Source organism: Aureobasidium subglaciale, assembly GCF_000721755.1.
Source record: "Aureobasidium subglaciale EXF-2481 unplaced genomic scaffold scaffold_41, whole genome shotgun sequence".
Taxonomy (NCBI): Eukaryota; Fungi; Ascomycota; class Dothideomycetes; order Dothideales; family Saccotheciaceae; genus Aureobasidium; species Aureobasidium subglaciale.
Genome location: NW_013566954.1, coordinates 110,827 through 128,078, shown reverse-complemented (window position 1 = coordinate 128,078; position 17,252 = coordinate 110,827). Strand labels below are relative to the sequence as shown.

The window sequence follows — 17,252 nt, the reverse complement described above, 5'->3', positions numbered from 1 at the left end:
AGCAGATGCGATTTGATCAGCATTAACTTATTCCGTATACATTCTTGTAGTAGTAGTGACTAGCAGGAGACGAGAGGTAACATTCCCTATCATCGATTACGTACCGTGGCCTAGTTTAAGGATACTAAGCTAACCACAGTTTTGGAAGAGTATGTTAGTAGCTACTTAGCATACTTGATCTGCGGACTATGATAGCACACTCAGCAGCTGCCAAGCAGACTACTTTACACGTATCAAAGTTTAAACGACGCCTAGTGCCAAGGGTGTTAGCCGCACTCTGCGCTGACTTGGCAGCGGGTAAATTGATACGAATTTCCTCATGTGGTGCTTGGCGGTAGGTGGCGCGGGCTGCAGAATCCTCCTTAGCCCGCCCTCGATAAGGGATGGATGACTATCTATCTTGCACCAATCTATGGCGCAACGCCGCTCAGTAGCAGTACGAGCATCATTTCGGCCTTGACGTGACTGCTGGTGATCGCTTGGCGAACTTCACTACGTCGAGACGACCGCGCGTTTGTCGGCAGGAGCAATCTGGATCTGCTTTTCATATATATGTTGTCATCACAGCAGAGAAATATCACAAATGTGCGAAACAACACCAGCTTATCGTATCCCGCGCGTCTGTTGATATGAGGCACAGCCGCGCGGACGGTACGCACGTATGTTGCGCGATTGATCTGGCTCTGGAAACCAGACGATCTTCGAGGAAACCTGGATCACCTGATAAGGGACACCTGGTCGTCACAATCCCGGTCTTCTCCTTCTCCACCACTCATGCATCATGACTGCCTCAGATCTCGAGAGTGACACAATCAAGGCAGGCCAGCGCGACTTTATCGAGCAGCTCTTCAAAACCAGGATCTCAGGCGTCAAGATCCAGGGCATCAACACACTTCCCCGCTGCAACAACAACTACATCCATATCATAACCTTCGAGGCGCCTCTAATCTCCGATGTGAACGTTTCCACGGATCCAGGCACCTGTGCCATCTCGTCTGGACTCACCAAAGCCGTCTTCCGCATCGGAAATCTTAAGGGTATGTTCAATCACGCCGTCAAGGTCGAGAATACAGTTGCGACGATGCAGCTCGTACGCCAGGCCCTCTCCAAACAGCATCTCGACATCGTACCTAGAGTATACGCTTGGAGCAAGACGGGTGGTCCATCAGGCAATGGCTGGATCATGGAAGAATTCAAGCTAGGTGCCAACATTGAGCCTGAATTCCACGGCAGTCTGTCTGCCGACTTCCAACGTGTTGTACTGCGTCAGGTAGCCAAGGTGCTCAAGGCGGTGCAGGATTTCGAGCTACCGAGTGCGGCTGCTCGTTTTGGTGGGCTCGCATTCGACAGAGCCAATGACGGCAGTGTTGTCAGCGGACCGTTCGTGATAGAGCCGTACACTGATTCCTTCTCGAATATGAAGAGCTTCTATCAGGGAATGTTGCAAGCGCAATTGGCAGACACGGACAAGACGGTAGCTAAGGGATGGCGCGAGGATGGTTTAAGAGAACGCCTCGATGCGTTTGCGGAAGGGGGTCTAGACGCGATCCTCTCGCAGACCCTGGCTGTGGATACAAGGCCAAATTTGATCATTGGCGACATCGGTATGAGTCTTCCTGCACGTCACTGGTGTCGAGTGAGGCTGACCGCAGACGCGATTCTACCGAAATAGTTATAGCAAACTTCCTCTTTGATCCCGACACTTACCAAGTTCTCGGTCTGGTTGACTACGATTGCAGCCACACAGGTCATCCTCTTCATGAGTTCTTCTTCTCTTCCTTCTCTTTGTCCTACTACGCTCTTACACCCGACCCTGAGGTTGCCTCAGCACTCTTTCACGGCTTCCCCACCCCGCTCCCGCCTTCTACGCGCGTAGCCACAGCAGAGTACAGCGATGACGATGCACCGCAATGGCCTGTCATGAAGATCTTCGAGGAAGAGCTAGAGCGCGCAGGAGCAATCAGGCCCAGTGCTGTTGCTAGCGGAGAAGATATCGCCAGCGTATATGGTTTCATATCGAAAGTATGCCCGATGGAGTATGGTATGCAGCGATGGCTTGAGATAATGACTGCGAGAAAGGGAGAAGAGGGACTGCGAAAGATCGTAGAGGAGCACGCAGTGACGCTTGGCAACTCTCTAGCTAGATGGGGATTTTAGTCATCAATGTCATCTCCCAATCACAGAGAACCCAAGATCAACAAGAGTATGTATTCATAGGAATGACAGGGCCGGTGACGAGGACGGACAAGCAGAAAGAAGATGGTACGGCAGCAAGAGAATGCCACTAGAAGAAGCGCAGCGGGAGTGCGATGAGGCAAAAACAGAGACGCGACATCATTGCGACGCGCGCGTATCGTTGTTGCCTAGCACGCGAAGGAGAAACTTCGACAGAATGTGATTCAATCACCAGCGATCGGAATCTAGAAGATTTTATTTTGCTGCTTCTGGTGGGGCGTGCTGCAGCACATAGACAGCCGCGGCTGTTTTGCTCAATCTAGCACATTGATGAGCTTTATGAGCTTAATATTATTAGCTAGGCATCCCTCCCGTGACTCCTCTCAGATGCGCGTAGCCGTAGCTGCACTGTTCAGGAGCTTCAATCAAGCCGGCTGTAAACATATCAAGTGTTATCCATCTACCACTCATATTGCAGCATTTCTATGCTCTTCCAATATCGCTTGGTGCAATCAAATAGCGCCAGCGACACAGCCGTAATCCAAGCCAATTGCCAAGCCCTCCCATGCCTACGCGTATCTTCTTTTTCTCTCTCGAAACGATCCCAAGCAGAACGACGACGATCCTTGTTGTTATCAAATTTTGTCCTGTCTAACACTAATTTTCAATTTTTGGTATACACAATAGTAAAAATTTCACTCTGTGTTGAACAATTCACGTTCCTTTGCACATCAGATCTGGCCGTGAGACAAATCAATGGCAATCATATTCTTGCCCTAACCACCATGTCCATGTTCTGGACGGGCAAATGGTCACTTTTGGCATGCTTGAACTCGCCTAACATGGTACCTAGCCTCTCTCTTGCTGTAAAACATGCCCTTCCTCAAGCGCAAAGCATTCTGCATATCGACACTGTCGGACCGGGTGCTCCACTCAACATCAAACCCTCGCCGCATCTGAGTACTTGAGGTAGCTGCGACGTTCGCGCGACCCTCGCGTTCCATCCTTCCTCTTTTGCAACACTTCCACAAGCACTTTCCATCTCAACCTGCCATCTGCACCTCTCCGTCAAATCGTCGAAAGCGTATTTCATTCGTACCGGCGACGCCTGACTGTGTGTGTGCCATCCTCGGTGCGCGACAGACCTGGCTGACGCGTCACTCTGTTGACAGCTTCGTGCCAGCGACCTCTTGCACCAGCGTGGCCTCCGACTAGTGCTGTTGCTTCGTCACGGATTGTCTTGCGCTTTTCGGTCGAATCCTCCCGTCTGAACACCTAAGAGCCTTGCGTTGTCGTCACCTCATCGTCTTATTTTCACCTTTCTCCTGTTCCCTACATCTCTAGAGTCAAGGCTGCTCTTTTTTTGTCCATCAAAGCCTGGGAGGGTGGGTTTCGCACGTTTTACATCCAGCGTGCGGGCGTAGGTATGCAAGAAATAGCCCGAGCCGCTCGAAGGTACTGACAGGCATGGTCTCTGTATCTAGCTTGAAATTTAGTGTTCCGGTTTTTACTTGGCCATCACGGATCTTTTCTGTCTTACTCCTCATATACTGCACTATCATTCATCGCTCATCATTAAACTCTCATTCGAACAATCGACAACTCTGGCAAGCACTGTGCTGGTGCCGCTATCTGGAGAACGGACTTGCGGTCATCCGTAGAACACTATTGCTATGGCTGACATGTCTGACATGCGGATATTCTCCGCGAAGATCATTTCAAACGAATCCATCGTTTGGCGTGTCTCATCCCAGCCTGTCGTTGTTCAATTTCAATAAGAGGGCACGGAAAGACTACATACAACATCTTGGCTTACCATTGAGCCACAATGGCGAGTCGGATCTTGTTGTTCTTTGGATTGGTCACCGAGGGAGTAGCCGTGAACTCCTCGTGACCTTGACTATTCGTCTCAAGATCGGCTCAGAGCGACACACTCGTAAACAATCTTCGCGCAGAGGTCGCCTCATGTTCTTGATTGTCCCAGTGGAGTCGCTTGACGTCCGGTGTGCGAATGTTGCATATCACGCCTTGTCCAATGATCCTCGACTTGCCAAGTGATAGCCACTCAATCAACAGCAGGGTCCTGAAAATTCATGTTAACATTGGTGCTACAAGGAGTTTCGTGATCATGCCGCCGGATAGAGTGACTGGTGTGTAACCAGGTCGATCAATGGACCTCTTAGACCAGGTGAAGTCGCTCTCTGAAGCCTCTGAATTCTGCCTCTTCGCCAACCATGATCGAACTCTACAACAATCTTTGGAGTCCGTGATGGCGATCTTGGATCAGCGCATCGCCACTGTAACCACTCCCACGATCGAGCTTAAAGCGTTCTATCCTGGCCGTCGCAAGGCAGTCATCAACCTCTGGGAGAATCAAGGCTGGCATCAAAGAAAAATGGCGGGAAACAAGGAGAAAAGGCGAAAGGAAGGTCATCACGATGATGTTCCGCCATACACTCGACCGTGTAGCGAACAACAAGGCGTCGATATTGCTGGTCAGTGTCAGATTGGTCTTGCTGCCTCCCCTCCTCCACCAGAATATGCGCCACATGCCTCGCGAACCCTAGTTTCCGCAACTAATACCCATTTGCTGCCACCATCTAACCAGCACAATTCATCAATAGTCGCTAGCAACGCTTGCGGTGGTTCTAGTTCGGCCGGCGTCTTCCCATTCGGTATCCCTAGCAATGAGCTTATGTTTTCTCAAGGACGGCTCCGCCTACGCATTTGCCCGAACCATCTCTTTCCCCTGACTATTCGGCCGAGCTCTTATCTGAGCTGTCCAGATCATCGAAGCTCGGCTCTGGAGTCGCAACTCCTGCTTATCCGACGGAGTTTCTTCAGATCCCACGATCGTCGAGCCCTGTATTTGATTGCCGTGCTGGTTCAACCCGTGCGCGCTCACCCTCTGGCCCCATTGCAGATACACCGAGCAAAAAACGGTTTGCTACGTTTGAACATAGTAGCATCGCAATAAGCAATACAAGCACTCCTCCGTCACTTTCCCATCAATAGCCAAACGGTGCGATTCTTTCTGGTGACGCCCACCACCAGAACTTGCTGCACATGATGCGACGCGGCGTGCACATTTCATCGACTATCATGGATGTGGAATCTCCTCGCAGTATGCTACTGCCGAGCAGTTCACACGACCTGCCTGAGACAGCTGCGCCTTCTGCCTGCAACAACAACGCTCACGTTGCAACACTAGCGAGTGGTGTCGATGGTCTTGGCCTCGAATTTTGTCTCACGCAATGGATCGTTCAGGCCTGGACAATATGTCCAGACGCACATTACTCCTTTATCACGGATCTCCTGGCTCTTGGCTCGGACGTAAGTAACAATGACAAGCGAGCTTTCAACGAGCGACGAGTCAATCTCACAACTTCTCTGCTCCGCCATCGCACAAAGCAGAACAGATCTGGTACAGAATCCATGCTACAGATAGTGAGACCTCCACCTAATCGAGACCACGCCATGACCATACTACCGAGATTGATATCCTGGCTCTATGCGCTTGAGCCAAAGGTTTCACTGACCGCATTCACAGATCTACTGAGCTTTTCTCAACTGGAAGGACAGCTGCTCTCTTGCAATATTGGTTTTGAAGAGCTCTACGAGAGGTACGTAGAAGAGTGCGCTTGTATTGTAAGTCGTGCTTGTGTGTGGGCAAGTCGACAAGGCGAGAGAGGCGATGTGAATACGAGAATGCCAGAGGAAATGGGACGATCAATGTGACAAAACGATTATGGGTGCTATAGGTTGTGGGAAATAGGAAAACTAAGGCCCAGAGAAGGTACTGAATAGACCAGACCAGATCCGAGGTCGGATCTGGTCTGGTAGATCCTACTGGACCAGATCGCTTGGCAGATCTGGTAGATCCAGACCAGTACCAGATCGATCTAGTAGGAACTAGTCACTAGCATAGGGGTCAAGTATTAGTAGGAGAAGTGTAACATTCTTAGTCTTCGATCTCCATATCATTAGGGTACATAGCTACGTTCTTAAAGATTCCTTCTAGGCTAGTTATAATGCCGGTTTTAAGCCAACTTTTGACATATTAAGCCTCTCTAATTGCTTATACAGACAGTCGTCCTCGGTGAGGTGTCGTCATTAAGCTAGCGCTTAAGAAGATGCGCTCTAGCTCATCTAACATTACTAGTATAGTAAAGAGGTCTCGAGCTATACGTAATAGACGAGGGTAGGCCTGCTTTTAACGCTGTGTTAACCAGAACTTAAGAGGTCTATAGTCATTTAGTTATCGCCCTTCCTCGCACCACTTCTAATATTCATTAGTAGATGCGTTATTCTTAACATCGGAGAAGTCGCTTAGAAGGTCATCATCTATCTAGCGTACGTTATCTTTAACTCTTAGGGACTCTATGTCCTTAGTAGTAACTAGAAGGTTAGCGTATTTAAGCTATAACTTCTTAACTTTAACGTAAGCTTAGCTAATCTAACTAGGACGACCTCGCTATACCTTCTTAAGCTATTTCTACTTAAGGCTAGGATGGAGCATAACTGCTACGACATATATAGGTGACCGATTAGTCTTTAAGTAGTATTCATCTAACTTCTGCTATGTAAGGTTAATACTAACATAAAGTATACGGTACTCTAGCGTGTTTTTAAATAGATCTTTAGCTAGAGCTTCGCGAGTAGGAGGAGGGGGAGGAGGCATTAATCGAGACTGGCTTTAAGACTGTTTCGGCCTTCCGCGTTTAGCACGAATAGGTAGTAGTAGTAGTTTATAGAGATCCTATAAATTAAAGACAGTAGATGTCTAGGAGTTAACTATAGTATAATCCTAACTTAGCCGAACAATTAAGTACTCTTACTTTATAACCTTAAGATAAGTAAGTAACTTCTCTATAGTAGGGATTACCTACTAAATTGCGCTATAACTAGCACCTCTACCCTTACCCTTAAGACGCTAAGTTACCTAGTAGAGAGGCTAGAGAAGTCCGTTATATATAACAATAACAGACTAGTTATCTTAAGTAATAAAGTCGTTAAGGAAGGCTAGCTTCTTACGGCGCTTCTCTAGAGGTAGTTTCCTACTATAATCGGTAATCTTATTCTAGTAATCTTGCCACTCTACGTGCGCCTTATAATAGAAGTCCTTAACTGCTGGCCTGAGTTTAATAAAAACATTAATAGCGTCCTATATTAAGTTCTATCGAGTGTTATTAGGTATATAAAGCTCGCTAATCTTACTAATTAGAGGATAGTCTTATTATAACTACTTAAAAGCCTCGTTTCGTTAAGGCGAGGACCGTATCCAGATAATAGTGTTTCCTATCTTGCCTAGAGGGCCCTTCTTACGCTAAATAGAGAGCCCTTAAGGTCGATTGCTATAAGCTCGTTCTCGAAAGCTTCCTTAGCTACACCCTATAGCATAGCTCGAGCTATAAGGTTAATCTTATAGCTAGAGTAGCGAAGGCGTCGGTATATAGGGTTAAACCTATATTTAAGGCTAAGAGCTTCGATACAGGTGTCGTTATTCGTTACGTTATTAGTTATAAAGTAGCTAATACTTTCACTAATGTTAAATTGCTTAATAATTGCCGTAATCTAGTCAGCAATATTAACGCTAGAGTGCTGGCTAAGTTGTTGTAGAAGTGCTAGTAAGAAAGTCTTAAGATTGCCGAACTTATTAGCGAAGTGACAATTAACACCTAACAACGTACGTAGATTATATAAAGTCCATAAATTAAAGGATAGATGAATCTTGCTTATAGCGGTATATAGCTTCTTAGTAATAATGCCTATATAGCTATTATATACCTGCGAGATCTAGCTAGCAATTGTCTTATATATTGTAAGATAACCTCGCTAGCTAACTAATAGATTAAGCGAAAGTAAAAGGTCCTATAAATAGGGCGATTTAAAGAGCTAAAATGCATGGTTATTATAATAAATTAAAGCTATAACTTAAGCCTTCTAAGCAGCTAGGTGGAAGACTATCCTATAGCGCTCTATATCTTGTCTATAACTTAAGCTCTTAGTTAACGAAGCAGTAAAGCTACTAGATAGGCGACTGCGCTTAGCCTAGCCTTAACTATATACAGTAATGTTATAGGTTAATAAATGCTTAATGCTAGGTGCAGTGCTATAGCCTACGCTAAAAGCATAACGAGTGATACGTTTGTTATAGTAAGAGCGATAGACCTAGTAGTAAGCCTTAGGAACTACGCCCTAGACCTGCATTCGCCAGCTATAGTTAAAGATCTAGCTTTTGCTTACACCCTTGCCATTTAAGTAACCTTCGAGCTGTATCTTAGAACTATCTCTTTCTCTCTAGTAGAGACGTATAAAGTCGACGTCTTTATAGTAATCGAGGTTTCTAACAGTGCGAGAGGTATCAGTATACGCAGCAGTACTTCGGAAGTTGTTAGGTCGTTAGAAATTAGTAGGGATGTTAAGCTTAGAGGAGGGCGTAAGGGTTATTAATAGAGCTAAGTATTAGCTTTAAGACTCGAGTAGATTAAAGGAAGAGAGTATCTAAGAGCTCTATAAGGTATCCGCTAGAGTTTAAGAAGGATGTATCGCTATATAGTAGCTGTAACATAGCTTATTTAGACGCGTTGTTAAGAAGGCCTCGACCGAGGTCTCCCGAGGTTTAGCTAAGCTAATCAGAGCTCTGCCGGAGTACTGCCGGACAGTCTGCCAGATCTACTAGATCGATCTGGTAGATCTAGTACACTGAACTGGTCTACCAGATCGCTACTCAGGATCTGGTCTGGCCAGCGATCTGGCAGATCGATTTGGTAGACCAGTTCAGCGATCTATCCAGTACCAACTCTGTCGATGAGCGTGACCTCGTTCCCGTCACGGTCGCGCTTGACAGACTCCATCTTTCGGTGTACGTAGACACGGGTGAGCGCAAAACGCTGGAGACGATCGAAGAAGAACCAACTCATTGTCTTACGGTGAAGGGATATCTCGCCCAGAGATTCTAAAGGGACGGACGCTGACGAAGAAAGACGAAGTCGAAAAGGATGCTGCAGCGTACTGGTTCTTGCCACTATCTCTCAATTTGAAGTCTGACTCAAAATACAGCGCAATGTCATTGGATGGCAGTTTCACCGCCACATTAACGCACAGCATGACCCAAATAAGTGCCGTGCCTTTACCCACTGTTCTTGGAAAAGCGAATTGACAAAACAAAAGCTTGACTATCTAGCCAAGCTACCTACGCAAAACGCGAACCTGCTGGTCCGACAATCTATCTAAGGTTGACTGCGACACTTGCTGCGCACGCTGCCTGCAACCGAGGCGGTAGCGGGCATTTGACAGCGACTGGATGATGCATTGGTCCGGGCGGTAATTCGTCGACGCGGGACTGAAACACGGCTGAAGGCTTGAAATCCAGCTTGCTCTTACTATTGTACCAACACGATATGGTGGCGCTGGTCTTTTACCCAATGTTGCAATTACAGAGCATGCCCGTGCTGCTGCCTGCCAGTCAAGCGACATAGTGATTGGCCAGCTCTTTCCCCCTGACCCGACACAATCGGCTCGCGCCGAGGTCTTGTCACAACGACAACGATGTGAGCCGGTGTACATGGCCCAGCGCGACGCTCTGCTGGCCCAACTGAATGACGCCCAGCTCCGTATGTACGTGATAATTGCCGCCACATTACGACGCAATGGCTATCTACCATCCCACACAACTCTTTCAACACTCTGTCAGCCGCAGATGTTGCTGCGGGGCTGCATTACTTGACGTTAACATCCGCGAGCAGTTCTGTCTGCCACCTTTGCCACAGAAGAAACACTTCACACCGGGCATATTGCGACGTCGGTCGAAAGCTGGCGTCAAATGAGAATCGACCCTGAGGCAAGGAGTTGGCTCAGCAAGATCGTTGAAGCAGGTCTAGATTGGAGAGCCTTCAGAAAATTGAGCAGACCATACAATAAGAAGTCTGGAATGCTTTCTTCGAATGATCCTGTGGACGTGTCTGAACTTCTTCGAATCTCTTACAACGACTTTTACAATTTCCTTTTATATCTGGCTGGAATTACGATTCAAGGAATTCTCTTGGAGGAAAGCGTCTAGTCTCTCTATAAGTACATTTGTTAGCTTATATAACGAAAGGATAATTAGTTACTAGCCTAAAATTCTAGCTGCAAAATTACCTAGAATAGACGATTCTCTGGTGTCTTCAGTGATTGCCTATAAGCATTCCGCTAACTTCGTTATCAGAACTTGCTTCGCAGTCTACCGTTGGGACCGGGTATTTAAGTCTTATTCGCGGTGGCCTGAATATTTGCAAGAACTTCAGATCCATTCGTTGCAGTGCAGTTACTTTAGAGGCATGGACAAGGTAAAGGATCCTTAGCAAGAGACGGCCACTACGTCTTGTAAGGTGCGCAGGAAGACACGTAAGAGAACGTCTTAGAATCGGGATCATAAGCAAAATTGGCGAGTTTCAGTCCTTTTTGTCTGAAACACTTCCTCATTATGACTGTAATCAACCAATCTATTGCGTATGAGATGGCGCGCATTGTCTAGAAAGATACGCGAGCGAGAGATGCGACAGGACGCGGCACTGAAGGCCTCATCACAAGATACGCAGACCCTGCTGGCCGAAGCCGAGTGCTACTAGACAATAATGCGTACCTCCATCGGCTCACGCTCTGCGATGCAGCATACTTAAGTCGATTTTAATGCGAGATCTCGTAGATAAGCACTCTCCGTCGTTAAGCTCGACGTTTCGCTGACGTTAGGGATGTCCGACAGACGACTCAATCGCACGATGATGTGGTCGATGGATGTAGACTAAGCATGCCCTATAAGAGGCAGCATCAGATCGCATTGACTAAGCATCTGTTTCTTCGCTAAACCCTAAAACCCTAAACCCTTGAATGTCACCCGATAGTCGGAGAGAGAAGCGTGGAGTAGAGTCTATAACGGAGCATTAGCGCGAGAGTTCCGCACTATGATCAACACCGACGTATGAGACGGTTCCGCTGCTGACAATGTGTACATCGCGACGGTTTTGCAAGAAAAATATGACTCGGAGATGGGAGCTTGTTGCGCATGTGTGGTTCAGGTTGCTGAGCTTTCCAATCCGGTGCCGGATCGCGGAGAGCGGACTGCTGGCCTGTCATATATCGAGTTATCGAGGCGACGCCAGCTGCGCATCGGATGCGACGACTGTGAACAGACACATGCATTGCATCACAGCTCCGTTGCCAATGTGTCGTGCAGCTTGGGCAAAGACAAGGTCGGTGTGCACGTAGTGTTGAGTAATCGGCACTACAATGCTTGATCGTGGAGGAGGAAAGAAAGCTTGGATGTGAGATATGCATCAAAAGATTTATGGAATCAAGAAAGAGGTGCGCCAAAGAACTCGAGCTCAACTTGTCGAGTGTTCACAAAAGTGGCATTTCCTCTTACGTTGTTCGAGTCTGCTTCGCCAATCAACGCCAGTTCAGTGTTGAGTTCCTTCTTGATGATATCCAGGAGCTTCGAGACACCTTCCTGGCCGTAGACATTGGCATACATTGGTGGGCGACCAAGACCAACAGCACGCACGCCAAGGGTCAAAAGTGTAATGATATGACTAGCACGGCGTACACCACCATCAGCGTAGATCTCAATATGATCAAACACTTCAGGGTACAGACGATGTACATCAAGAAGCACCTCGACTGCGGTGGGCGCCATGTCCACAACACGACCCCCGTGGTTCGAGATGTAAACGGCAGGGAAACCTAGATCAGCGCAGAGCTTGACATCGTGAGCAGTCTTGACGCCCTTGGGTACGATCGGCAGCGAAGTCATGTTTCTCAATTGGTTCAGCGCATCAATCGTGAATGTCGCACTGTGACCTGCATCACCACCTGCAGAGAACCGCATGTAGCGGCTTCTAATACCATTCACTCCCTACTTGTGTCAGAAACAGTCTCTCAACACCGTAAGACTGTACGAACCGTGTTGTCAACCGTCAAGAAGATTGCTTTGAAGCCTGCCTTCTCCATACGCTTCAACTCATCTTGTAGCTTGGCCTTGTCCGCCCAGATGTACTCTTGATGGAACATGACTTGACCGTCAACAGCAGCCGACCCAATCTCCTCGATCGACTGAGAAGACGAAATGGATGGTACATAGAGCAGGTTCGCAGCGCCAGCAGCTTTCGCAAGGTTGGTCTCGGCACCAGAGCTCGCGTATCCAGCTTTCGCGGCAGGTGCGATGAAGAACGGCGCATCGAATTCATACCCAAGAATACTTGTCTTGGTATTGGTGTTCGATACGTCGGTGAAGCTGAAGCCGTTCAGACGAATCTTCTCCCAGCCAAGCATGTTGGCATTATATGTGATTTCGTCCAGCGCGGCAGTACGATAGTAAGCGTAGTATCGATCGGAGAGAACATTCTTGGCAGCTATCTGGAAGTCGTTTGCATCGACAAGATCTTCAATTGGCGGAAGAGCTCCAGTTTGCCAGCTCGAGGTGTCCAGTCCTGTATCGGGAAGACCCTCCATGTCGATTTGAACAGCCTGAATTGAAGCCGCACATAGTGCCAGTGAGATGGCGATTGAGCGCATGTTTGGTCGTGCAAGTCGTGTGTAGTGGGTGAGATCGGTCGTGCGTGTGTGCGAGTGCAGAAAAGGATGGCTGCGCAATCATAAAATGAATCGCGAGCTTCTTAAATCATCATGCCCTGGCCCGCGTGTTGCCAAAGATAGCTGGCGGGCGGTAACATCACGAATTCGCCTAAGGTATTGATTGTCGATGCATCTGATCTGCAGGGCAGCCTGCGTAGCCGTCCATGCTTCAGCATATTCCATAGAATCAACCAATCGAAGAGTCTGCCAAGTTCTGCATTTGTTGCAGGGTGCAAGGCATGAGGATGTGCATTTACAGCATGGATGAAGATCGCGTGTACGGCGATGCGAAAAATACTGGGTCGAGTCCTGCGCCTGAGCGCTCGGATGCTCTTCTGCCTGTCGCCTTTTCCAGAACTTCTGTCGAATAAGCCATGATGTCAGGCCGCGTGGGAACCGATGTCGATGGCCGTTGAACCTCGTGCCAGGCAGAGCTGCCGGTAAAGTTTGCTTGCGATGCAAAAGAAGACTTAGGCTCGGATGTTGTTGCAGAGCAAAGCGTAAGGAAGTGCAGCGCGAGATGAGTGCTGTGTGATCTACACGAATACGACGCGATTGCCCTCGTGTTTTCCGCAAGCGAGAAGACGAGGGTTCGAAGGATTCAAGTGAGCCCTATTCGGCAAGGAGCTATTGAGCGCACGCATATCTGTGGATGGCTCGCCCTGCATACAAAGTGCTTGACGCGGGACAGACATGAGATCATCGCTTTCGTGTTGATGGGGCCTCATCTGATTCGGGCCACGTCCACATCGGGAGTTACCGGCGCTCGGCCATGGTCGGCGGCGTTTCAGATTCTTCCGCTCCTCCATCTTGCACAATTTTTGTTGCGCTCAGACGTAGAAGCTCGGTCTTGTCGGTCGACATCCTTGCCATGATTGACGGATACACGTTTCAGATGATAACCTTACAATGCTAGCGGAATACTCTCTAAGAGACCAAAGTCGTCACTTTTCCCCCGGCGTGGCGGCGCTTGTGTAGTCTCGGCGCGACCGATTCCATGAAGTGTTCCATCTACTTCAGATCATATATCTACTGGCCATCACCATACAATCGCTGCATTCCCCATGATGATGGCGCTAGGCCAAGATCGACTCATCTACTGCAGAAGTGCCTTGGGATAATGCCAAATATGCACGCAATTGCTAGCAGATCGACCAAACAAGCCAAGATAGGTTGGTTAGTGGGTTCACCCTGTCGCACTCAAGGGAGCTGTGGATTCTGCTTGTGGTCACCGTCGCGACACTGGGGCTTGCAATACCCTAAAACCCCCTAACAATAGGGAAAAGATCCGGTCAAGAATCCCTGTGAAAGGGTATAGATTGGCTGGACGTCCAACAGTGCGCAAAATATCTCGAGATTGCTTTGCGTTCAGCGCAAGACACGTCAAAAACACAACACTCATCAGGACCCTTTCACAACGGGCGCTCACGGAAACATATCACATGACTGATTACATCCCGAGAGCTGGTCAATAATCATCAACCAGAGCAAATACGCTGTGCCAGCCTATTGGGTGATTGAGCAAACCTGGCCCTCGCAAATTTGGGCATGGTAGCGGCTCATTCCTTTTTTGGCAAGCGCCGCCATCGGTCAGATGTGTCCGATGAAGTATACAACGGGCGTTTGCCGACCGTGATCATCACAAACTTCGAGCGCCGCGTCTTGATCACGAGAACTACGATGCGCCACACACCGGATTCAAGAGTCTGCGGACATCCTGGTCGACCGTTGACTGCCGGAGCGCTGTGGTCCGACAGAAAACGCAGCATAACTCGACCAACCACATGAGCGGCACGTCAACCTTATTCTGCCCATGGGGTAGCGCGATGATCCCCAGAAAGTCAGTCTCCGCAACACGACGGCTTGGTAAACCGGAAGGAGGGTCGCGACATCTTGTATAAGACCTCGACGATCCCTGCCTTGTCACTAGACTTATCAGACAACATCCAAGACTCATACTACCAAGAGCACTCAATATTCATCTCGACATGACTGGCCCTGACACAAAGCAGGCCGACTCCAAGGATGGAGCAGTCACTCAGTACTACGAAAATTCAGAGCCTCAGGGTGAGGTCCTTGAGACAAGATACGCAGGTGAGTATCCGTACATACGGGGCGGACCACGGATGATATGCTGACAATACTAGGCCTTGGAAGATGGCTCACCGTCAAAACCTTCTGGAAGGCAATGCTCTTCTGTATGGTTCTCAACTGGGCGGCACTGAACGACGGCGTGAGTATTCTCAATAATGCCCATCGACCAAGACTGACACCCCTGCAGTTCCAGCAGCAAGTCCCCGGAAACGTCATCCCAATGCAGGCATTCATCAACCAGATGTACGACACCAAGATCGATGGTCAACCCGCCGTCAGCGCCAAGGTCGTCTCCTACTGGCAGGGCTTTGCCGAGATGTCAAAGACCGTGGGCATGTTCGCTGGTGGATGGTTCGCGGATCGGTTCGGCAGAAAGTGAGTCCACAATTGAAGAGAACTCTGGAGACGAGATGCCTGGAGACGTGTGCTGATCAGATGTGATTAGGAAAGCAATGATGGGCGCAATCATCGTCCTTCTTGGGGGATCAATCACTGAAATCACCGCCTTCAGCTGGCAGAGTTGGCTCGGAGCTGCAGTTTTTGTCCGCCTGGGTGTTGGACTTGCACAGTCTATCCTCATTACATACATCTCTGAGATCGCTCCCTTCCAGATCCGTGGTTTCATGATTGGTGCTTACCAGCTCTGCCTTGGTTTTGGACAACTCATCGCTGCTATCGCGACCCAGCTTGTTGTCGAACATCAACCCAACAAGTGGAAGCCCTTGATCGCCACAGAGTTCGCCTTCACTGCCGTGAGTGGACCAAGCTAGCAGGCTATGTCCTCGAGTCGTCGTGAGCTAACAAATCCCCAAGGTCCTCATCATCTTCATTTGGTTCGTTCCCGAATCGCACATCTACCATTCTCGCAAGGGACAGCATGAGCAGGCCAAGAAGTCTATGCTCAGTCTTTATGGCAACATCTCTGGCTACGACGTGGTATGTGCGCAACGCAGCCCCGAGAGAATCAACGACTGATCACACCCAAACAGAACCATGAGTATCGTGTCGTCCAGCACGGAATTGAAGCCGAGCTCGAGCTGGCTTCGGCTTCTCGTAGCTCTTCCTTCTTTGAGATCTTCAACAGTCAGAACTGGCGCAGAACATTGGCTGGATGTCTTGGTATCTGCAGTCAATGGGCCGCCGGTGCACCCATCGTATTCTCATACTCCACCGTAAGCAGGTCTCTACCCAAATACCTTTTAAGCTCTAGTTGACAATTTGTCCAGTACTTCTTCAAGGTTGCAGGACTCGCAGATCCTTTCTTGGTGACCATCATTACGTGCGTCTTTTGTTCTTTGGCTATCACGTACAATACTGACTTGCCGCAGATTCGTGCTTCTCATCGTCTCCATATCGTGCTCTTTGGTTGCTTGTGAACACATCGGTCGCAGACCCCTCCTGGTCGGGTAAGTGGAACCTCCGCTCGTCTATGCCAGACATTTTGATAACGATGACAGTGGATGCTTCATGATGTGCATCTTCAACATCTGCCTTGGCACGACTGCCTTCTTCAAGACTGAGGGTGCTCCCAAGGCTGCTCTCGGGTTCCTCTTGCTATGGGTCATCTGTTACGGTGCTTCGGCTGGACCCATCGGCTTCGTTGCTGCAGGAGAAACCTCCACTCCTCGCCTGAGAGCTCAGACAACCTCGTTCAATCTCGGATGCTACGGTCTTGGCTTGTGAGTCAGACATGTCTCACCACCAGTGACTCTTGCTGACTTTGTCGCAGCGTCGTTTTCCAGTGGACAGTCTCCTACATGATCAGTCCTGATGCTGCCAACCTCGGCATCAAAGCTGTCTACGTCTGGGCCGGTCTTCTTGTTCCATTCACTATTCTACTCTGGCTCTACTACCCCGAGGTAAGTCTGCTCCGACATTGCGCGTCCGGAGTTTGGACTGACATGATCTAGACCTACGGTCGCACATACTGGGAGCTTGACGAGCTTTACGAGCGCAAGATCCCCGCTTGGAGGTTCAAGAGCACTGCCACCTCCTCAGATCAAAGTGGCAACAAGAACACTGCTCTCATGTCCGACGCTACCAAGCAAGAGGTCAAGACAGTGGTCTAGATCGTGGAAAGACATAGGATACGCACGGACAGAAAAGACAATCAGTGGAGTCCTCGACACGACTGTTGAGAACGGGAGAACACGGGAAGTCGTGAGTCATGTAAAAAATTGTTTGATAGTGTAAATTCAATCTGAGGCGTCCATCGATGTGCCTGCAGAATTCCAAGCATGGCAAGGATACCTGAACTCACGCGATGTGAGGTCCTTGGTGAAGTTCTGTGCACATACACTACTGCTCAGCGCTCAAGGCCTGGCAAGGGGTCGTCCCAAGTCGATGTATCGTCATCTAGACAATGGGTC

General features: G+C 48.8%; 4 protein-coding genes across 4 annotated transcripts; 3 read left to right on the top strand and 1 right to left on the bottom strand.

The window, feature by feature from the left end:
- Positions 1-417: 417 nt before the first annotated feature.
- Positions 418-9,137, top strand: AUEXF2481DRAFT_83934 (uncharacterized protein; the record flags this gene model as incomplete). The annotated part of the gene is made up of 3 exons (XM_013483537.1): positions 418-1,604; positions 1,679-2,022; positions 8,898-9,137. The coding sequence occupies exons 1-3, from the start codon at positions 782-784 to the stop codon at positions 9,135-9,137; spliced, it is 1,407 nt and encodes a 468-aa protein (XP_013338991.1). The 5' UTR covers positions 418-781.
- A 735-nt stretch (positions 9,138-9,872) lies between these two features.
- AUEXF2481DRAFT_569183 (uncharacterized protein) lies at positions 9,873-10,303 on the top strand. The gene has a single exon (XM_013483551.1). The coding sequence runs from the start codon at positions 10,001-10,003 to the stop codon at positions 10,235-10,237; it is 237 nt and encodes a 78-aa protein (XP_013339005.1). The 5' UTR covers positions 9,873-10,000; the 3' UTR covers positions 10,238-10,303.
- A 1,206-nt stretch (positions 10,304-11,509) lies between these two features.
- AUEXF2481DRAFT_71333 (uncharacterized protein) lies at positions 11,510-12,666 on the bottom strand (the record flags this gene model as incomplete). Its single annotated transcript, XM_013483536.1, has 2 exons — positions 11,510-12,070; positions 12,109-12,666. 2 exons carry the CDS (start codon positions 12,664-12,666, stop codon positions 11,510-11,512), a joined length of 1,119 nt encoding a protein of 372 aa, XP_013338990.1.
- A 2,111-nt stretch (positions 12,667-14,777) lies between these two features.
- AUEXF2481DRAFT_33941 (uncharacterized protein) lies at positions 14,778-16,952 on the top strand (the record flags this gene model as incomplete). Its single annotated transcript, XM_013483502.1, has 11 exons — positions 14,778-14,883; positions 14,937-15,022; positions 15,071-15,258; positions 15,329-15,635; positions 15,697-15,819; positions 15,873-16,055; positions 16,110-16,162; positions 16,212-16,289; positions 16,341-16,562; positions 16,613-16,742; positions 16,794-16,952. The coding sequence occupies 11 exons, from the start codon at positions 14,778-14,780 to the stop codon at positions 16,950-16,952; spliced, it is 1,635 nt and encodes a 544-aa protein (XP_013338956.1).
- Positions 16,953-17,252: the final 300 nt, after the last annotated feature.